General features: G+C 50.8%; 1 protein-coding gene across 5 annotated transcripts in view; it reads left to right on the forward strand.

Annotated features, from left to right (window-relative positions):
• Positions 1–22,949, forward strand: part of unc5a (unc-5 netrin receptor A) — a 109,060-nt gene that overhangs the window by 80,930 nt on the left and 5,181 nt on the right. For 3 of the 5 annotated variants that reach the window (XM_029846950.1, XM_029846951.1, XM_011610753.2), the window contains 7 exons: positions 2,248–2,478; positions 3,206–3,505; positions 5,542–5,629; positions 6,009–6,177; positions 7,952–8,185; positions 20,961–21,110; positions 22,772–22,936. In XM_029846950.1, coding sequence (XP_029702810.1) covers positions 2,248–2,478; positions 3,206–3,505; positions 5,542–5,629; positions 6,009–6,177; positions 7,952–8,185; positions 20,961–21,110; positions 22,772–22,936 — 1,337 coding nt within the window. The remainder of the gene's footprint in view (positions 1–2,247; positions 2,479–3,205; positions 3,506–5,541; positions 5,630–6,008; positions 6,178–7,951; positions 8,186–20,960; positions 21,111–22,771; positions 22,937–22,949) is intronic. The other 2 variants (XM_011610752.2, XM_029846952.1) reach the window with 1 other exon arrangement.

Genomic DNA, 22,949 nt, shown 5'->3' on the forward strand with positions numbered 1-22,949 from the left:
TCTCTTCCAGCAGCGACATGAATGAACGATGGAGCGACAAGCAGAGGAGAGCAAAGTCCAGATAAAGTGGAGCGAGAGAGTGAGAGAGAGATGGGACCGAACTAAATCCCATCCAATTATAAAACCTGATTAGCTATGTCAATTAAAGTGTGATGGATGTCCTTTCACTTATTGGCTGGCATCATGGAAATCAATGCGCAGGGGCCAGGAGGGGCTGGGAGCTGTTGCTGGTCAGGACCGTAGCGAGCGGCGGGATCGTTTTGCCCGTGACACCTGGCGGGTCAGATAAAACTTCAGTCGGCGATGCCCTGATAAACCACCAGAGATTACAGACAGAAAAGAGGGAGAGAGAGTCGTCTGATTGACTGTCTTTTTTGTCTGGGTGCAAGGATGGAGGGTGCCGTGGAAGCGGAAGAGCAGAGATACTGGATCTGTGCATCGGAGGGCAGATCCGGTGCCTTTGGTTTGCCCTCAGAGAGTAAACAGTGACCAGCCAATCTGAAGCGGTGTTTATCCAATCAGCACAATCCGGCAGCCCCGTCTCCTTGCTGACGGCGGTTGGTTTTCCCCCCCTTTTGTCTGACGCTAGGAGTCCAAATATTGCAGCCTCGCCTGGCCTTTGAACCACAAAGACAATTGGATTTGGGAACTTTAATGAGAGGCTCAGCCGCAGACACTCCGCACTTTTTTGGAGCTCATTGTGGAAGGTGAAAGGTTTAGCCGGGCTGCTTACAGTTGAGCACCTTCTGAGGAGAGGGGCATCCACGGGAGTCAGGGGAGGGTAAATGGATGAGATAAAGGGTGGAGGAAGGGCGTACCTCTCCAGCGAGATGCTCCACGCCATAAGTATGTCCTGCGCAGACACGCAGGGGTAAAAGACCCAATCTCCTGTTTATCTTCAGCCAGTCAGTCGCGATTGATTACATGTCAGGAGATCTCTGGCATCAGAATGGCCTGCAATAGCGCTCGGCTGCATATAATCCCTCTACTCAAGGTATCAGATTGTACCGAGATAATCACCCATGAAATAGATTCTGGCGTTTCCCCTTAAAAATCTTGGGCGTGTCAGGTGGTTTGGGAGGAAAGGAATGGTTTCTTTTGAGGCGGAGTGAGGTGGCAAGGCGGCGGCGCAGACGGAGCGATGAATACCAACGAGTGCGAGGCTGAAACACAGCGTTTATTGACCCATTTGTCTTTGCTCCCCAAAATGAACTGCATGCTGCTAATTTAATTATGCTTAAGTCACAGATTTGGTAACAGCAATTAAAACTTGTCAAATCTGTGCTTGCCAGGATGAGTGTGGGTTCCGTGTAGCGGTGATATACACTGTGGTGAGGACCTATACACAGTCTGGGGATATTAATTGGAATTCGCCGTACCTGGTGTTAATAAGAACAGTTTTGACATTAACTCTCTGGAGCTTTCTGCGGCTGCTCCCTGTCACATGCTCACGGTTTTCTGCCCCTTCTTTAGACTGCCATTCTCACATGCATTCACTGCTTTCCTCCTCCCCGCGGCACTTTAACCTTCGCCTCCGTTCTCCGCTCCTCGGGGCTTTGCCACTCTACACATCCCCTCCTTTGCTGTGTTCAGTTGACAGCACTACGCCCCCACGACTCCCCGGGACAATGGCCCTCCACAAAAGGCCCCGGGAGCATCCTCCACCTCCACCACTCAATTCTCCAAGCCCAGAGAGACAACCGTAGAAAATCCCATTCTCCTGCAAAACACACACAGACACACAAATACACAACCTGATGTTTGTTTGACATCATCCTCATACTGTACTTTTGGGAGAAAGGCACTCTAGTGCTTTTGAGAGAGGAAGAGCGAGAGAGGGGGGCATTCAATAAGAGCTGCTAGAATTTCATAAGCAAATCCTTCATTTTTCCTCCACCTCTCTGGGGAGGGTTGTGTACTTGGAGAGGCAACGAACATGCTAGCAGAAGATATATTTATCCAGCGCTGAAACTAAAGCAACACCCAAAACTTGTCTCACTCCTTTTCGATTGTCGCAACACGGTGTTAAAGTCACCCTCATCCGCTGATGACGCCGTGTTTATTGAGTGACTTTGACAAATATTTCAGGAATAGACATCTAATTTTCTTTTGGCCCCGCCCCCAAACGGCCTCTCATCTGCATCTTAATCTTAACCTCCTTTGACCTGCGGATGCTGTTTTTAAAGCTCAGCTGAGTGAGATCGTCAGGTTATGGTTCACGGTTAACTCTCCTTTTGTCTGTCGCAGCTGTTAGCGGCGCGGAGGATGTGGCACTCTACGTGGGGGTGGTGGCGGTGGCCCTGTGCCTGACCCTGCTCCTCATCGTTGTGGTGTTGGTCTACCGGCGGAAGAAGGAGGGCCTCGACGCCGACGTGGCAGATTCGTCCATTCTCACCACTGGCTTCCAGCCCATGGGCATCAAGCCCAGCAAGCCAGGTGTGTGGGCACCGCGGCCACGCAGGCCTCCCCTCCACAGCAGTAGGACACTGTTCTTTGTTCTCCTTCGTGCATCCATCGGTCTGTCCGTCAACCCACCGTGACCGTGCAGCGCTCATTTACGTGTACCAGTAATTGTTGGTTTGTGGGGGTGGTTTGAATGTGTTGACAGTAGTTTGTAGTCTAAAGAGAATGTAGTGTGTGTGTGTGTGTGAGAGAGAGAGAGAGAGAGAGAAAGAGAGAGACACACACACAGAGATACAGGATCTGTTTATTTGCCTGCCTGACACATTATGTTTTGCCATCACCTCATTGTCAGGAAATGTACCCACTCTGTTTACTGCCTGTGTGGAGCCTCAGAGCTTTCCCAGCGCGTAATAGAAATACAACTGTCTGAGCTGGATGGAGATGGGAAGGGTGAGCTGCAGTGTCTGATTCACAGTGTCTGAGGGGGAAAAAAGCCATTAAATATTCTTGGTGCTAAGCTGCAGCGGAGTTCTGTTTGGAATTGATTGTGTGGCGGCTAAACAGACAAAGATGGAGTGTGTGTGGAAGGTAGCCTGGCTTTCACCAGAACGTGCCTTTGTGTACTGTCAGCGTGTGAGTCACCCGTTTTCTGCACCATGTGCTTTTGCAATTGGCGCGTGTGTGTGTGTGTGTGTGTGCCGGCTTCAGTGAGTGTGAGGTCTGTTTCTGATGTACGAGCCACGCCAGCTGTCGCTCACCGAGGGCTCACGCGAGTGCTTCCGCTCTTCTATTGTTTCAACAGAGAATTCCCATTTGCTCACCATCCAGCCTGATCTAACCACCACCACCACCAGTTACCAGGGCACCCTCCGCTCCCGCCACGATACCACAGGGAAGTTTTCCATGACCAACGGGACCCTGCTGGATCCCCTTCCCAACGGCTCACACACTCTGCATAATGGCAAACTCAACCCGGACCCCCCTGAGTTTGTGAGCAGGCTGTCGACTCAGAGCTACTTTAAGACGCTGCCGCGCGACGTAGCGAACGCCTCGTACGGGACCTTCAACTTCCTGGGAGGGAGGCTGACAATCCCCAACACAGGTGGGTGTGTGTGTGTGTGTGTGGAACGGGGGGGGGGGGGTCCAGTTATGGTCCTAAAGTCATGTCAAAGTCATTTCAACAGCGTTTGTGATGTCCTCCTGCAGCATCCTGCACCCATGTAGGGAAATCAAATTGCAGCAGCAGCGCGCTGCATTTAATAGCAAACCTATGGTGCTTTCTAGCACGATTTCCATTGGAGTGTTTTGGTAGGCGATGCATCGGTCTGACAAACAGATCATCATTCAATAGTGAATATTGATCCCAGCAGCAGCATTGAAGGAGACTATGCTTGAAGAAGACATGCATCTTTAGATGTGCAAGGAAACTCAGCTTGGCTTCAACTCCTAATCAAATCATCTATCACAGGTGAATACGTTGTGATTAAATGATTTTTTTTGTTGGTCAGGAGCTAAAACCACATTAGAGAACAATTCACCCGTCTTCAGTAATTGTCTCAGATGTCTGCGTGTGTATCTAATACTGGTAGCAGTCATAACTCTCCTGAAATTAGTACTCTAACCATGCATCCTTAATTGATTTGACTGGTGAAATCACACGGTGCTCAACTGAATTAATTTTTGAAAAGCTTTTTAATAGATGGGTTGAATTGACAGATTTATTAGTGGTACATCGAGTGGCTATCAGGGCTTCATTTATGAAAACCCATCGCCAGCGTTTCCTGTCAACAGATGAAATGTAGCGTAAACTGCTGTCAGTTCATGCAGATTTAACTAAGGTGGACGTGAGTCCGGCGTCTCGGTTATCTATCCCTAAATATCTCATTCGCTTTCTGAAACCGAATTATTATATAATTACTCTGAGTTTTCTATCGCTTTGTGATCACATTGCAGGATCTACCGGCTCTATGAAAAGGGATTTGGGGCACAGGATGTGAGGATGTACCAGTTAATGAGCTGAAACATCCCAGGAAGAAATGTAGTTGTTGACGTGACTGTAGGTAGAGGTTTAATTGAGAGGATGGCGGTGCAGCCAAAGAAGCCAAACCAGAATTCATCTTTATTCTGCAACAAAACAGACCTGTCTCTTCCCTGCGAGGCTCCCTCCAGCATTTCCTGCTTCCCTCACACCTCCAGTTAAATACACATAGCTTATATAATAAAGAATGCTTTACATGGCTGATTGTGAGCCGTCAAGGTTTGTTAAAGAGAACCCCCCCCCCAAAAAAAGGGTTATTTTTCATCGTTCTTGCCATCACTTTCTCTCTCTCTCTCTCTCTCTTCCTCTGTTCCCGTCTCTTTAATCTCTCTCCTCCGCTCATCTTACTGCTTTTTTATGCATGAATTAACTTAAAGCCATGTAGAGTATGCCACACATTGGCACCCTTTTCCTCGGCGGGACACAGAAAAATCAGCGCTTACGTGCCTGAACACAGGAGACGCTGTCACTTAGAAGAAACTTTATAGACCCAGACGCGGCTGCGAGCGTTCAGGCACCTTCGCCTCATTCAGATAGATGTTTATTTTATGGTGAACAGACCTAGTTTACAATGCAGTGATTGTGTCACTGTCACTGTTTGTAGCCGATTTTAAATAGGATATATTCTTTTTGGTGGGGGGGGAGTTGAATGTGAATCAGATCACAAATACCACATCACTCCTGCTCCCTTAAACACTTCAGTTTAGTCTCAAAGGTGCACTGAAAAACACCTCCGCTCTTCCCGGGGGAAGTGCAATTTTCCCGGAGAAGTCTGTTCCACGGGCTCAATTATCTGCTGGGAGCCAGACGGACGACATTTAAACTGCGGCGCAGCGTGCGCTTTTGTCTCAGCTAATTGTTGACTGTGGGGCCGCGTCCCACCTCGGCTGTGGGTGCAGAGATTTGCATCTGCAGTACCTGGCGGAGGCTGCCTCTGACCTTCACCATTGTGTTTTCGTCCTTTTTCCGCAGCGATATTGTTTTGTTGAGTAGACCCGCTTCCCTTTTGTGAGATGACAAAAGCACTTTTCATTCAGAACAAATGAGCCTCTCCCCCTCCTTCTCTCCCCCCCCCCCACCTTTGTTGTTATTTGCATTAGGAATCAGTCTGCTCATTCCTCCCGAGGCCATCCCACGAGGAAAGATCTATGAGATTTATCTCACTGTTCAGCGGAAGGAAGATTTAAGGTGGGTCTCTTTAACGCTGCCTAACTGGCAGTCATCCCTCGATGCCACTAGGCTGTTTGTTTTGATGCTCCGCTGGTCCATTAGGAAAGGCTTAAGAGCGTGTGCCAGCGCCGTGGAGCAGCGATGTAAATAAATAACATAGCCTTTTAGCACGATGTGCACAGTTTAGCTTAAATGAATTGTATGGGAAACACTGTTTATCTGTACACTCTCAGAGGACAGTAGCTCTCTGATAATGGTGCTCTTCGTGCTCAGTCTGGGCTCGTCACTCACTGCAGGAGGCTCTCATAAGTTGGCACCGTTTTCCGAGGTGCCGGGATCACACCCAGCTCGCAAGATTAGAGAGCTCTCACCCATAAAACTGTCTTTCTCGGCGTAGGTTACCCCTGGCGGGATGTCAGACCCTACTGGGCCCAGTCGTGAGCTGCGGCCCTCCGGGGGTGGTCCTGAGCCGGCCAGTCATTCTCAGCATGGACCACTGCTCCGACGGATGCCTGGACAACTGGGCCCTACGACTCAAGAAGCAGAACTATGAGGGTGTTTGGGAGGTAAGACAGTGATGTGGAAAACTCAGAAAGGTCTCAGAGTAGAGCAGGGCAGACGTGAACGTGCACTCATCCGCTGCCCGGGCTTCAAATTATATTGGTCATCAGGTGTTTTCTCACAGGGCTGGAACAAAAAAAACGTAGAGCGCTTTTTCGGTCCGCATCCATAGTTGCTAGGCAACATGCGTCTCAAACTGCAATTCCATAAGCAAATTACCAATCCTCAGAGTGCTCCTCTGAGTGCTCCTTGACAATTTTTGACCGCTGCTTCCAATTACGCAGCTTCCCTCCCCACTTTCCTCCTCACGAAACTTGAAAGTGACCAGCACTGCCGGGCTCAGGTGCCTTCACCCCCCACCCGCTGCAAACAACGGGCGCTACCACCAACGCAACAGCCCGGTTGGATTGGGAAGGGTGCTGCTTCGGAGTGTTAGTGGGTCTTATTTCATGCTCGATATTGTGCATAAATTATTCAGCCGCCCCCTGTGTGGCGGTGGTGGGGTGTCTGTGGGATGGATCGGCCTGTCTGAGGCTGAGGTTAGACCAGCACTTTTAATCATCAGCTGGACCAAATATAGAGTCCCGGTCTGGAAGCGAGGCCGGTTAAAAAAAAAAAACAGACGAGAGGATGAGGCCTCGGGAGTCTGAAAGCCGCGGCTGTTAAAAGAGCGATTAGAAAGTGATTGGAAATCCCACTCAGGATGGACGAGTTGATAAAAAGGGGATGGAGATGGAGAAATTAATCATGGGCGGTGAGGCCGTGGCGCCTCTCCGCTCCACCTCCAAGAGATAGCGGGATGAAGAAAATCTCCATTGTGGTTACACAGCAGATTAATCCTGTCAATACTAATTCTATTGATTCTGATGGCATCCGCATCAGACTTCTGTTCATCTGACAGGCGCAGTGCTCACTTCCACTCGCTTGGCTAATAGGGAGGTGGGGGGGGGGGGGGGGGGGGGGGGGGGGGGGGGGGGGGGGGGGGGGTTAAATAGCATGAAAGGATTTCGCAGAGAATCTTTTCATTTTTGGACCAATTTGTCCGCCAGATTAGCCCAGAGAGCGGCGGAATGATCTCATAAACGTGCTGATGCGATCGGACGTTGGCAGTATGTAAGTGTGTCACGTTTATTAGCAGATGCAGATGTGAGACAACAGCTCTGCAGCAGGGTTTAAGTCCCGCGCTAATTAAAGCAAAAATTCAATCTTGACACCGGTCGGGCTTTTTCGCGCCCCTCAGCCATCACGTAACAGCACTGCTTTGCACACAGAAGCTGGCACGTGGTTCTCACCTTTCCTAACAAAACCCAATAATCCGATATTTGCTGCAGCTCCACAGTCATTCTTCCCCTCCAGAAGCTTCACTTCTTGCCAGGAATCTATTCGAGTCTCCTTTCATGTCAATCGAGCACCTCATCCATGCATTATTAAGCAAATTGCCGGTGCTCAATAGGATGAGTGCCCTTGTTTGAGGGAATGCGCGTCTTTGTCAGTGTAGCTACTACAGACCAAGATGGAAATAGAAGCAGAGCAACGTGTTTTTTCTCCTTTTTGGAATGTTACTCATATAGTTACGTAACACTATAGCTGGCGCTTTATAACCAGAAGTTTCTATGTCATGTTTTAACTCGCTGATGATCCCCCCCTTCTGGTGTTTTTGTCCATTTTTGCTCAAATAAGCACCCAGACATCAGGCTAATGCGCCACTTCCATTCCACATAAATTGGGTGCTTGACCTTCCGTTCACACCTCGTTTGTTCCCTGCCTCCTCTCCTCCAGGACGTCCTGCTGATGGGGGAAGAGCTGGTGTCGGAGCCCTATTACTGCCAGCTCGAGGCCGAGACGTGCCGGCTTTTCTCCGAGCAGCTGGGCACCTTCGCGCTGGTGGGGGAGTCGCTGCACATGGGGGCCGCCAAGCGTCTGAGACTGGTGCTCTTCTCTGACGCGTACTGCTCGACGCTGGAGTACAACATCAGAGTCTACTGCATGGACGACACACAAGAGGTCTTCAAGGTAGGCGCACACAAATGGTGATGGATCACCTGGACTCATCAAACCCCGAATGAATGTCCGGTTCTTACTGCCAATTACAGACATCTGCGGTTGTGCGTGGCGGCCGCAGGACAGGACATTTCCCACCTTTTTTTCTGCTCTTCACATGGACAGAGTGTAATCGGGCACTAATGCCTTCCACGCTCCCCTGAGGAATGCCTCTGAGTAGCCTGTTAAGATTTCATTTGCATGCTTAATTAGTAAATTAAAAGGAAAGCCCGGCCGAGTCTTTTCCCCACCGGCACCCCCTCTGTGCTCTTTGTGATCCTCTTTGCACCTCTCCGAGCTCTCCCTCCTCGCCATGTTACGCCAGCAGCCACACGTGCCTCCTCCAGTTCCTGTCCATGGCCAGGGTAGAGGCTGACCACCTTGTGTGGATGCTGGTTAGCTAGCGCAGGCGGTGGAAGGCTCAAATGCTGCCTCCAGGAGGGTGGAGGTGAGGGCACGCTGCAGTCACATGCGTGCACCTGCTTCTCTCGGTGGCTGTTACACTTTGTTCCGGCACAGAGATGAAGATATTTTTTTTCCTCCACATTCTGCTCTCGTCCCATTTTTCATTTTGTTGACTTGCCATCAGAGCGATGTGGTTTTCGTGAAGCATAAATTCAAGAACGTAGTGGTGTTTTTGCTGTAGCGTGACTCCTGAAATGACCTTGTACGCCCTGTGTCGGACACAGAAAGGCCACCGGTGCACAAACCCCCTCTGTGTCGCTCCCTCTGGCTAGCTCTTGTTCCGCCGCTCTCTTAGAAAAGGACATCTGAGCTTGTTGACTGCAGCACTCATGCCGCCGCTCTCTGCAGCTCCCTCGGCACCCTTGAGTGCATTAGCTCCCATCTCTCACACAACCCGGTTCTGCGGTAAGCCGCGTGATCTCGAGGGTTTTGTAGTTTTTAAGGAGTGATTTAGCATGTGGCCCACGCTGTTTGGTAATCTCGACTTCACGTTGCTCTCGGTGCCATTATGGAGGGAGCAGTTCATTTAGCGAGTACATTAACCACTTTGAGCAGAGATTAAACTTCCCTTGAGAGGCCTGGCCCAATCACTAATCACCAACTTTAAAATGTTCCATTTATGATTAGACCTTCACAACGGCCACTGTTGGATTTAATCGTGGTGTCTAGCAGGTGGGGGGTGCACTGGAGTGGGCATTTAATCAAAGTTTGGGTTGAAGGGAAGTTAACGTTTCACACATTCATTTGCTAATTTGACAGCAGGTGATATTCCTGGTGGCCGCTCAGACTGGAGCCGCTGAAACAAAGCTGAGGTTTTCTCTGTAGTCTCTTCAGGAGCTGTCAGTCTGCACCAACAAGCCTCCGTCAGCAAGTTTGACGAGCGCGCACACGCCCACGGATGCTACATGTGCACGTTACACTCTACCAGGCCATCTCTTATCTCCCAATTACAGCAGATTAGAACCAGTGTTATTGTCTTTGATCATAAGTGCGCAGAGGCTCTGGGGAAACAGTGACATATCCGTCTGATGCTTGGCATATGTTAGCAGGGCTCTGCCGAGACCAATTAAGTTAATATTTAATGTGTGTCCCACTCTTCGTGGGCTCAGCCGAGGCTGGCACAGCAGCAGAGGAGACACGGTTGGCGTTTGGTTAGCGTCCTCGCCGCGCACGCGCTGGCTCCTTCACCGCGAGACCTGCAAAAGAGCACTGATGTTCTGCCATCTGATGGAAGCACCTGCGGAGAACCGAGCCAGCAGCTGGGTACGGCGCTGAAACGTCACGCCAGCAGCTAAATAAAGCAGCGGGTCGCTCGCATAGGTGTCATTTTAGCGGCGCACCAGTTGAGCTCGTTCCTGTTTGCTTGACGCTCGGCTGTGATCCCTGAATATCCTGTCAGCGTTTGGTTCGCCGTGCTCGTCTGAGCGGAACCCACGTGGGTTTAGTGGGACAATCGCGCCATATTCTGGTTTTTATTGATAACTAAATGTTCTGCCTCTACGCCCACGCTTTCCTGCTTTGGAAGGGGAATGATTTAAAAAACAACCAAAAAAAACCTCCCACTTTCTGTCAGATGTTTTGAAAACTGTTATTTATCTACCGAGGCTCACGCCACTTCACTAGCGTAGCGTCATACGGTATAATGACCTTTATAGGACCCAACCATTAAAGCTGAATCCACGTGCTTGTTGGACAATCACAGATCTGCTAGTGGTTCCCCTCGAACGTGATGAACATGTTTTCAAATCAAGGAAGCTAATGTGACAACAGCAGCGTGGAAGCATGCTAAACCCTGATTACAGACTAAACGTTGCACCGGCTCCATGATTGCATTGTGAAAGATAAGTATGTTGGCTAATTTAGCCTGTACCGCTGTGATGTGGCCTCGCGGGGCTGTTAGCTCGGTTGTGGATGCTTTTAATCACCATTTTAGTGAGTTTATTTAACATTTAAAGACCATAAAACTCACCAAATGTTCCAACTGGACTCAAGCGCTCAGAATTGCACGAGTTAATCACCTTTGCACTCTCTTGTATGTCAGACCAAGGATTATATGCTTTTATCAATATTATGTGTAATGAGGCCTCCACATTCAGCTTTTAGTCCAATGATTGTAAAAATGTAGGTTTCACTGATAAACGTGTTAAATTGAGGTCTGGCTGGTAAAATGCTGGCTGTTGTGCCTCTGTGTGGGGTTTGACCTTGAGCAATTATTCTTTTTTGCCTTTAAAAAGGACCCATAAATGTTTCCTGGGCTGTTAGCTGCTGCGTGTCTCATTATAACGCAAACATTTTCTGCCCCTTTTGTCAGAAGCTCACTGTTACATACAAGAAATTCTGGGAGGGGGAAAAAAATAATCGCTGAAATTAAGTTAACAAAGAGAGTCGACTCTATCGCCAGATGAGAGATGGTTTCCATATCATATTTAGGTGCCCGTGTGCTGTTTTATCCCGTCCTGTGTGCGATTTATCAGGCCGACTGTGCATCTCGAGCAAACGCACTCCTGATTTATAACCGGGCAGACAAGTCCCCACTATTTGTAGGTATTAATCAGAGTTGACTGTAGTAGGCACGGCCACTGGAGCCCAGACTGATAGACTCTCAGTCTGAGAGGAAAAGCCTGTCACATCCCGCTGACAAATACACAGATTTATGGAGCCCACATAGCCAGCCGCCTCTCTCTAAACAAATGCTGAAAAGAACCGGAGTGAAAACGGATCTCTGCTATGAATGCTCATTTTTAAACACATTGCTAAGAGGATATTAAAGCCGGGGCATCTCGCCAAGCCTTAGATGGAATGTAGCTTAACTAATTAACTGATCAAACGCTGGTTCTAATCCCGATCAGAGGTAGCCGGGCTAATCAGTTTATTGCGCGCCGAGCTGACGACCACATGTAGTTGCTTGACTTTGCTGATTGTTTAAGAATCCGAGAGTGCGTTTTCTCCGTGTCATCCCGTTGGTGGGGCCGTTGTTGGCGCCTGAGAGTTTGGTGCAGCCAATAACCTCCTTCTGTCAGCGGCAGCCTGAAGGGATTAGCTTTTATGAGCGTCTCTCGTTTCCCCCGCGGAGCCCGGTCCCCGGTCCAGCTCAGCCCGATCCAAGCCAAGAGGATGAGGAGGCTGCGGCGGCGGGGATGGGCGAGGAGGCGGGCGGCGGGCGGCGGATGTACAAGTGTGGGAAGAGGGTTGAAGCCGTAGAAAACTGTGGCCGTCATTACAGTAATCCTGTTATCTCTCCTGCTAAAGCTGGCCACTCGGGCGACCTGGGCACATGAATGTTAAGCTGCCCCCCCCCCAGCCTTTGCCGCTCAGTCTCGCTCTCTTCATTGAATGTCAGGAGGTGGTCTTCCCTCAGTCCAACTCTCCATTCGCAGTCTTCACACACACCGTGGGCTATCTCGCATTCTGTCAGAACAAAAGGGGCTTTTCTGCTGCAGCACTTGAACCTCTGGCCCATCTCATGCATCTTAATGCCTCCGCGGTTGTCCGGGGGGTCACGGTGTCGCGGAGGAGCCAGCTCCTCTCGTCGGCCCTAAAATGGAAACACAATTTGGCTGCCTGCTCGTGATTAATATGTGATTTGATAACCAAATTCAAAAACCTCGCATTGTTTTCCAGAACGAGTAAACAATGTGTTCAATTTTTGGGTTCTCATCCATTAGCGGCCTCACATGCTCATTTGTTAACAGGATAATGGGGCGTAAAGAGGCCCATTATCCTGGCGGTCCGCAACATATGTTGGAACCCTGCACAACAACACACACATAGCGGTGTTGGCGAGAGAAGCACACACACACAGGTTCGCGTGTGACATCAGATTTGAGAAAAATGTGCAAAGATGAGGCTAAAACGTCTCCACCCCCACTGGTGATGGGGTGGCAGCCACGTCGGCTCCACTCCCTTCTTCTAAGGACGCCCTGGTCATGTCGCTGTGCATCATTAAAATATCACATATGTATTATTAACAGATCATTTCATATAGTTAACAAATGGTGTTGAAGTCAAGGTTAGGTTGGACACTCGGGTCCACAGCCATCGGTACTCGTTCCTGACATCTGATTATTTCTCCTAGCAGTCAGCTAGGGGACGTTTTGTGTCCTAGCCCATGGTAATCCGTGTCAGCCAGGAACCCGGCAACGCGCCGTTAGTATTCATTCGACTATCTTCATGTTGATAACAAGATAATTGGCATTCTGCGCTCCGTCTCGTGCTTGCAGGCCTATAGATTTACTGTTATAGGTCAAATACCCGATCACAGTCCACCAGCCTCAATTTGCAATGCTAATGGCTCTCAATAAATAATTGCACTTAAGAACTGTGTTGAATAAACCTCTGCGGAGGCCCTCATAATGTGACTTTGTGTCTGTGTAAGAGACATAATAAGAGAGGGCTTTTTAATTCTGTGGAGTGCGTTGCCCCTGTTATTAACTCATTAGGCCTCAATGCTTTGATTCAGAGCCATTGTGTGACCTTCCACTCCGAGTGAGAGGGCTGACTAGCATCCTGTGGGTGCCAGCTTGGCAGCAAAAACATCACAGTCAGTCACATACGTTCTGATCAGTGCCCACTTTGTCTTTATTGTCCTGTGTCCGGGTCACCTTAAAGGGGGGGGGGGGGGGATCAAAGCAGACAATCAGGAAATGCTCACGTCAACAACCAGACGAGCAGTAGAGAACAGAAGAATCAGCTATTTAATGGAAATGACAGTAGATTCCTCCGTCACTCAAGTAGAGAGGCGTTAGAACAGGCATTCATAACGCTCATTCCCTTTAGAACCGGAACCAGCGCGGCCCGTGTCTGGCAGAGAGGGCAGAAAATGGCGCCGGCGCGGCGTGGCGAGGGATGACAGCATCCCCGACTTTAATCAGACGTCTTTGCTCGAACCAGTGTGAACGCAGAGCCCAACATATGGCGTCCATGCACACATCTCCCAGTTGGAGCTGCTGTCTTTGAGATGTCTCCGAGATTCCGAAATGTTTTCCGGCTGCTTTTGTTCCCCCGCCCCCTCTGCTGCCATCTTGCTTCTGTCTGACAGATTAAACACAACAAATCTCCTACCTGGGGCCTGTTTTCGGAATAATGTCGACGATCTGTTTTCCCTCCAACGATGGCTTCGACGCGGAGCGTCCCTCTCTCGACCAATTGATAGATCAAAAGTGCGGCAGATATTATCGTCTCACTCCAGATGGTCATTTGGATGGCGACAAATGGTCCAGCGAGCAGGTCCCGCAGAGATTAAAATATTAAGCATGCCTTTACAAATTTCTCCTGGCACCAAAACAAAAATGAAATTAGGGCGATTCGCCATGCGAGGACAATGAGCACTTGACTAATGGCTCATCAGCTGACTTCATCACGGCCCAGGTAGCTGCTGGAGCAGGATGGCGGCGCTATTTGCATGCTAATGCCGTTGCTGGAAGGGGCACGGGCACACGCCGAGGCAGAGGACCAACCTATGGTGACGTTAGAAACGCTGCGGAGATGAGTCGATGCGTTTGCGGGGTCCCTCTCTTCCCATCTCGCGCTTGTGCCGCGCGTGCCTGTCGAGGAAATTGTTCCAAACTACTGACATAAGGCCGGGAAACGCACACGCGTATGAGTGATTTATTTAGTTTTTTCTTTTTTGGATTTACCTGTGGGACTGACACAGTGAGTGATGACTCCCCTCTCTCTCCCCTCCCTCTCTCTCTCCCTCTCTCTCTCTCCTCCTCCTCCCTCTCTCTCTCTCTCTCCTCCTCTCTCTCTCCCTCCTCTCTCCCCTCTCTCTCTCTCCTCTCCCTCTCTCTCTCTCTCTCCCTCTCCTCTCTCTCCTCTCTCCCTCTCTCTCTCTCCCTCCCTCCTCTCTCTCTCTCTCTCTCTCCCTCTCTCCCTCTCTCCTCTCTCTCTCTCCCTCCCTCTCTCTCCCTCTCTGTGAGTGGAGCGCGTGGAGCTGAGAGCGTTCTCGTTCTGAGAATTTTTCAAACTTTTGCGAGGTTTCGGCCTATAGTGTACGGTTAGTTGTTGGTTTATTGGGTTGGTTAGTTGTTGGTGGTGTTTTTTTGTGGGTTTTGTTGGGGGGGTTGAGGTTTGTGTCGGGTGGAATCAGCCAGGTTTGTCTGGCTGGTTGGCGTCTGACGCCATGGTGTTTGGTGGTGGGAGCGGGGACCTCTCCCGGTTAACGCGGAGACATGGCGTTAAGGTGGGGACCGGGTCTCTGTATACCGTGGAGGAGGTGGCCCTCGCTGTGGGGGAGAAAATCGGACATGGGTCCGTGAAGTCGGCCGCCCGAATGCACGGGGCGGTGGTGTTGTTTGTAGACAAGGTGGAGCAGGCGAACCGGCTGGTGGAGACGGGGATCAGCGTTGGCGGGAGATTCGAGGCGGTGCTGCCGCTGACGCAGCCCTCCACCCGGATCACCCTGTCCAACGTACCCCCCTTCATCAGCGACGAGTTCCTGGCCAGGGAACTCGCCAGGTTCGGGAAGATCGTCTCGCCCATTAAAAAGGTTCTGTCGGGGTGCAAGTCCCCGTTGCTAAAGCACGTCGTGTCTCATAGGAGACAGTTTTATATGATATTAAATAACCGGGCGGAGGAGCTGAACGTGCGCTTCCACGTCAAGGTGGAGGAATTTGATTATATGTTGTACGCGTCCTCCTCCGTCATGAAGTGCTTCGGCTGTGGTGAGGAGGGTCATTTAGTTAGAGCCTGTCCGGGCCGGGCCGGCTCGGTGCCGGTCGGTTCCGAAGGGCGGGAGACCGCCCCGGACCGGCACGGTGCCGGGACCGGCTCGGTCCCGGTCGGTCCCGGGGGGCGAGGCCCCACCCCGGACCGGCCTGGTGCCGGGAGTCCGGGCGGGCCCGCGGGGGCCACTGCGGCAGGACCAGAGGAGAGTATCGGGAGAGGTGGACAGGATGAGGCAGGTGAGAAGGTGGTGAGTGAGCCTGATGGTACACTGGTGGGCGTGGTGTCTCAGGTAAGTGAAGGTGGGGAGGGACAGGTGAGTGAAGGTGGTGAGAGACAGGTGGGTGAAGGTGGTGAGGGACAGGTAGGTGAAGGTGGTGAGGGACAGGTGGGTGAAGGTGGTGAGGGACAGGTGGGTGAAGGTGGTGAGGGACAGGTGGGTGAAGGTGGTGAGGGACAGGTAGGTGGAGGTGGTGAGGGACAGGTGGGTGAAGGTGGTGAGGGACAGGTGGGTGAAGGTGGTGAGGGACAGGTGGGTGAAGGTGGTGAGGGACAGGTGGGTGAAGGTAGTGAGGGACAGATGGGTGGAGGCGGTGAGGGACAGGTGGGTGAAGGTAGTGAGGGGCAGGTGGGTGATGGTGGTGAGGGGCAGGTGGGTGAAGGTAGTGAGGGGCAGGTGGGTGATGGTGGTGAGGGGCAGGTGGGTGATGGTGGTGAGGGACAGATGCGTGACGGTGTTGAGTTGATGGAACAGGAGGCTGCGTGGACTCCTGTTCCACAAAAACGCCCGAAAAGGAAAGATGAACTGGCGGAGGTGGGCGCGAAGGCCAGTCGGTTGCCTGGGAAAAGAGCTTTCTGGAAACCTGAGCTCGCTGAGAGCAGTGATGGAGGAGAATGTGTGTCTGATGAGAGCGAGCTCTCACACACGCAGAAACCCGGAACCTTCGATGAGAGCCCATACACAGCAAAAATGATTAAGAGTTTCCTTGCGAACACAAAAAACGCAAAAGGGATTAAAATTGAAAATCACTTCCCTGAGAAACAGTTATTTTACACATCGGCCAAACATCATCTTAGAAATAAACTGGAGTCAGATTTTACTGACCAAGAAGTTTTTAGATTAAGAAAACTGATTTTAAAAGTTAAAAGAGAGTTGTGCAATTGAGGTTTTGTTCAGTGTGGTGCCTTTTTTAGTGGTTTAATAGCCATCCTAGATCGTAGTTTTAGACCCCTCACTTTTTTAATGAATAATTTTAAGGTGGGAAGTTTAAACATTAACGGGGCTAGAGAAGCAAGAAAGAGGGCCAAAGCATATGAAACGGCTAAGAACAAAAGAATAGATGTTTTATTTTTACAAGAGACCCACAGCAGTGACAGCAATGAGACCGACTGGAGGAGAGAGTGGGAGGGGGGGGTGTTTTTAAGCCACAGCACTGCGGTCAGTGCAGGGGTGGGCATCCTCTTCTCCAGGTCATTTAACCCAGTCGCTGTCACAGTGGAGCACGTCGTTCAGGGACGCTGCCTTTTAGTTAAAGCTGCTTTTAGTCACCTCACGGTTGTTTTTATTAATATTTATGCTCCCAACAACGGTGCAGAGAGGAAGCTCTTTTTAGAGAAAATCAACGACGTTTTAAATAATCTTAGCTCGTCTGATTTGTTGATTTTAGGGGGGGATTTTAATTGTACAGAAGATCACGTTTTAGATCGAAATCACATAGAACCGCATCCAGTTTCCCAGCAGGTTCTGAGGCAGCTGGTCCGCTCCCATGGTCTGGTGGACGTGTGGAGAAGGATGCATGCAAGCCACAGACAATTCACATGGTCCCACATCAGAGACGACACCATCTCTTTGGCTCGCCTCGACCGCTTTTACTGTTGTAAACACCATTTTAGTACTTTTAAAAAGTGTGATATTTTACCAGTAGGTTTTACAGATCATTGTTTGGTTTTAGGCTGTGTGCTAGTTAGGGACATTCGCCCCAAAAGCGCCTACTGGCATTTTAATTCAACTCTGACTGCCGACAGAGGTTTTAAGGAGGTTTTTAGTTACTTTTGGGCTGGTTTTAGGCAGAGGAAGAAGGATTTTACCTGTCTAAGACAGTGGTGGGACCATGGCAAAGTTCAGATCAGGTTGTTGTGTCAGCAGCACACTCTCAATGTCACCCGCTACATCACCAGATCAATCGAAGCTCTGGAGACCGAGATTGTGGAACTGGAGCAGTTTTGTGAGTCCAGAGGAGATCGAGGGTGTTTGGAGGCCCTCAAGACAAAAAAGACGGCCTTGGCCAACCTGCTGGACACTAAGGTACAGGGCGCGCTGGTGCGGTCCCGGATCCAGGACATCGCAGAGATGGATACCCCCTCGACCTTCTTCTTTGGCCTGGAGAGGAAGCGTGGGCAGAGCAGGGTCATCCACTCCCTACTATCGGAGGAAGGACGGGAGCTGACAGAGCCGGAGCAGATCCGAAGGAGGGCGGTGGACTTTTACTCCTCATTGTTCAGGAGTGAGTATGAAGAAAACAATGAACGGTTTGAGGAATACTGCTCTGGACTGCCCCAGGTACCAGAAGAGGCCAATGGTCAGCTGGATCGCCCCCTGTCTGTCCCAGAACTGTATGCTGCTCTTCAGAGCATGCAGAGCCTGAAGGCTCCGGGCATCGACGGACTGGGGGTGGACTTCTACAAGGCTTTCTGGACCATCGTTGGGCAAGACCTCCTGGACGTCCTCAATGAAAGTCTTCACTCTGGCTCCCTGCCACTGTCCTGCAGGAGGGCAGTAATTGCCCTCCTACCAAAGAAGGGGAACCTGCAGGACATCAAGAACTGGCGCCCCGTTTCCCTGCTCTGCTCGGACTACAAAATCCTCTCCAAGGCCTTGGCCAACCGGCTGAGGGAGGCCATGGAACACGTCATCCACCGGGACCAGACGTACTGCGTGCCCGGCAGGTCAATGGTGGATAACATCCACCTCATTCGGGACGTTTTGGAAGTCTCCAGTTCATTGGGAACACAGGTTGGTCTCCTTTCTTTAGACCAAGAAAAGGCTTTTGACCGTGTTGAACACAGCTTTCTGTGGAGAACCATGGAGAGGTTTGGGTTCAACGCTGGTCTGATAGCCATGATCAAGGTCTTGTATCGTGACATTGAGAGTGTCCTGAAGTTCAACGGTGGCTTGTGTGCTCCTTTTAGGGTGCATAGAGGTGTCCGTCAGGGCTGCGCCCTGTCGGGGATGCTCTATGCGCTCTCCCTGGAACCCCTCCTGATCAAAATACGTGAAAATGTTCAGGGTTTGGTTTTATCGGGTTTTACTGGAAACTTGGTTTTATCTGCTTATGCTGACGATGTCATTGTTTTTACTAGAGATCAGCAGGACATCAACATTTTAAACCGCATAACGAACAAGTTTTCCATAGTGTCGGCGGCAAGGGTAAACTGGGGAAAGAGTGAAGCCCTTGCTGTCGGCAACTGGGGTGGGGGTCTCCCGGTTCTCCCAGGAGGCTTGACCTGGAAGAGGAATGGACTTCGCTATCTGGGGGTGTACCTCGGATCCAAGGAGATGGAAGCCAAGAACTGGGATGACATTGTGGAAAAGGTGGACAGCAAATTGCATAAATGGAGCTGGATCAAGCCCCACATGTCTTTTAGAGGGAGGGTTTTGGTTTAAATAACCTTGTTGCTTCGCTGCTGTGGCACCGGCTGGCCTGCCTGGATCCACCGTCGGGCCTGCTGGCCCAGGTCCAGTCAAAGATGGTGGATTTCTTTTGGGACCGTCTACATTGGGTGCCACAGTCAGTATTGTTTTTACCTCGGGAGGAGGGGGGCCAGGGCCTCATCCACCTGGCCAGTAGAGTGGCCACTTTTAGACTCCAGTTTGTCCAGAGGTTCCTCGGAGGGCCTCCTGATTTAGTGTGGAGGAGTGTGGCCAGCTGTGTACTCAAACGTGTGAACAACCTAGGGCTGGATGCTGCTCTGTTTTTAACTAAATTAAACTTTTTATCGTTACGGGGGCTACCTCTATTTTATCAGGGTGTTTTAAAATCCTGTGCTCTCTTTAGATGGAGCTTTGTTCAGACCGACTCTCTGCACTGGCTTTTAAAGGAGCCGTTAGTCTGTGGTGGCAGACTGGACGTCTGCAACAGTGCCACCCCTGGGCTGAAGGAGGCCCTGATCAGAAGGAGGATGGTGACACTGGAGCAGCTGGTGGCGGCAGCGGGACCAGAGCTCACCGATGCCCAGGCTGTGAGCTCAGCGCTGGGGGTCCGGTCGGTCCGTCTGATCCAGAGGAGCTTGGGCCTCTGGAAACAGAGACTATCAACAAAAGAGAAGGGTCTCCTCCTCCTTCACGGGAGAGGAGAGGCTGAGACTGACCCCACAGACGATTTCCCTGAACTCCACCTGCACCCGGACCTCCTGGACCTCGGGGTCCTCTCCTGGATGGCTGTGGCTCAGGATCCCTCCACAGCATGGACAGGAGGATTTTATACGCCAACATTGTGAAGACACTCAACAAAGACAAACTGAAAAACAGAGAGGTGACAGTTTGGAAGGACAGGCTGGGGGGACAGAGTCCTCAGTGGAGGACTCTCTACAAGCCCCCTATCAAGAAGAGGACTGGTGACCTCCAATGGAGAATATTGCATGGAGCCATCGCCACCAGTGCCTTCCTGTCAATTTTAAATCCGAACACTTTAAGCAACTGCCCTTTCTGTGATTTTAACGAGAGTGTCTTCCATGTTTTTACCGGGTGCAGTAGGCTGGTGGGTCTTTTTAGGGTTTTAACTGATGTTTTTAGGCTTTTTAATGTCATGTTCACCACTGCTGTTTTTATTTGTGGCACAAGACACAAGAGGGCAGAAAAGGGGAAATGCCAGATTTTAAATTTCTTAATAAGTGAGGCTAAACTTGCCATCTATTTGACCAGGAGGGACAAGATTAAAAAATGGAGGCGGCATGTGACGCGGTGGCTTTGTGGAAGCAGAACGTGAGGGTGCGCCTGAATCTGGAGTTCTGCTTCTACAAAGCCACTGAGAACCTGGAAGCCTTTAAACAGCAGTGGGGACATGACGAGGTTTTAGTGAAGGTAACAGAGCAGGGGGAGATGAAGGCTGCAGCATGGCTGCTCTGAGGGACAGGTTAGGGTTTTAACTGTTTTTATGTGAACAGAGCACTTGTAAATAAAGTACACTTTAAAAGTCTCTCTCCCTCTCTCTCTCTCCCTCCCTCTCTCTCTCTCTCTCTCTCTCTCTCTCCCTCCTCTCTCCTCTCTCCTCTCTCCCTCTCTCCTCTCTCTCCCCCTCCTCTCCTCTCTCTCGCCTCCTCTTCTCTCTCTCCCTCCCTCTCTCTCTCTCCCTCCTCTCCCTCTCTCTCCTCTCTCCCTCTCTCTCTCTCTCCCTCCCTCCCTCTCTCTATCCTCTCCCTCTCTCTCTCTCCCTCCTCTCCTCTCTCCCTCCTCTCTCTCTCTCCCTCTCCTCCCTCTCTCTCTCTCTCCCCTCTCTCTCTCTCCATCCCTCTCTCTCTCTCACTCTCTCTCCTCTCCCTCTCTCTCTCTCCCCTCTCTCCTTCTCTCTCTCCTCTCTCTCTCCCTCTCTCTCTCTCTCTCTCCCTCTCCCTCTCTCTGCAGGAGGTGATGCAGATGGAGCGGCAGCTCGGGGGTCGTCTGATTGACGAGCCGCACATCCTGCTCTTCAAAGACAGCTACCACAACCTGCGCCTGTCCATCCACGACATGCCCCAGGCCCACTGGAGGAGCAAGCTGCTAGCTGGCTACCAGGTGTGTCGCTCGTCCCTGGTGTGTGTGTGTGTGTGTGTGTGTGCAAAAGGGGCTGCTGTTAGCTTGAATTCGTCCCAAATCGGAGGGAATGAGAAGTAATGCAGAGGTCCGTGCGAATCTGTCACACGTACGTTTGTTTACGGGTTTCATTTAAAAGCGCGTCGTCTCGGGTTGTTTTAAATTAGCCATCCAGAGAAATAAAAGCCGCAGAATCCTGGCCATGTCAGCACAAGCCACGTTATTAAGTAATCAAAAAGTTCCACACTTTTATTGTTAATTAGGGTTTGCAGTCCAGCTTGTCTCCAAGGAAAGTTGTTTTAATTTTCGTTGGCGCAGAGATTTAATTAATCATGTGTTGGTTTGGTGTCAGTCCATCTGCTTTTTTCACCATTTTTTGTATCACTCCGATATCAAAAAAGGACATTTGTATGAGGTTAACTGCTTTTACTGAGACGAGTATCAAATCATCCTGCATCCTATTATAACCCCTGCTGTTTAGGAGCCATTTCTGCTCCTCCAACTGTGCACACGTTTGTCCAACTTGTGTCTCTGCAGAAGTTTGCACATGTGCACATTGGAACATGGGTGGTGCACCCCACAGCAGAGCAAACAACCTGGCTGATTATACTACAGTAGCTGCCGCTCTCTCAGCGGAACAGAACAAATATAGAGCCGTATGGAAATGTCGGCGACTTCTTGGAACGTTTCCAGCGGTGCCGCACTCCTTACACCTGCGCGGCCCAGCACACTGCAGCCCGGCAACAATCACATTGATTGGTTGCTCAAAGAGGACAGGAAAATGTTCTGGCTGCTGCTATCTAAGACCTGAGACCCCCGAAGGGAACTGTGCAGGATGTGCCAAGCAAGTGGCGGCGGCAGCGGCCCTGCACCCAGAACAGAGGCTTTTCCTCTGGACTGTGCCTGTTCATTTGGAAGCGTTATTTCCCCCCTCAGCACTGCAGTCAAAAAAGGCCTTTAGTCTCCCGTGAGACCTTTGTGATTCACCTGGCTCTGTCATCCATCAGCCTGGGTAACAGTGCCCCCGTTTGGCCAACGAGGCGCACTACAGCCCCACTCATCAAGCTCCTGTCAGCCGTTGAACCCAGCCTAAATCGAGGAGTTACCTCCCTGCCTCTCCCGGGATATGCAAAAGAGGCAGAGGAAGAGAAGTCAGCCTTGAATCAAACCCACCAAACATCCTCCGTGCCATGTTTGTCAGGCTGAAGATGGTGCACCGAGAAAAAAAAAAAAGAGAGAGGCTAAAAGCATCTGCGTGTCACATGCAGTTAGGTTGAAATTACAGCTGTGATGTTTTAGGATCACATGAAGCTCAGGTGACAAGTGGACAGATACATAAATATATTTTGTGTCAGGTGCTAGCTCTTTACAGTATATTTATTTGCTAGTTTAATCAGCAGTGACAGTCAGAAAAACCTCTAAAGAAGACCCCCCCCCCCCCCCCCCCCCCCCCCCCCCCACTCCCGTCGCATCATCCAACTTGAGTTTACCTGGGTGTTGTCTTTCTGCCTCCTCGGATCTATTTACGTGTCGCATGACGACGGCTTACATTAGTCTGGTTAATGATGATGCGTGTATTCCAGGCAGGCGCTCTTGTTCCAACACGCAGCCTCTGACTGCGCTGCCTGTTCTCCCTCCTGCAGGAGATCCCCTTCTACCACATCTGGAACGGTTCCCAGAGGTACCTGCACTGCACGTTCACTCTGGAGCGCCTCAGCCTCAGCACCTGCGAGCTCACCTGCCAGCTGTGCGTGTGGCAGGTGGAGGGGGAGGGGCAGAGCTTCAGCCTCGACTTCAACATCGCCAAGGTAACAGCCCGAG

The sequence above is a fragment of the Takifugu rubripes genome, chromosome 14 (genome assembly GCF_901000725.2).
Source record: "Takifugu rubripes chromosome 14, fTakRub1.2, whole genome shotgun sequence".
Lineage (NCBI taxonomy): Eukaryota > Metazoa > Chordata > Actinopteri > Tetraodontiformes > Tetraodontidae > Takifugu > Takifugu rubripes.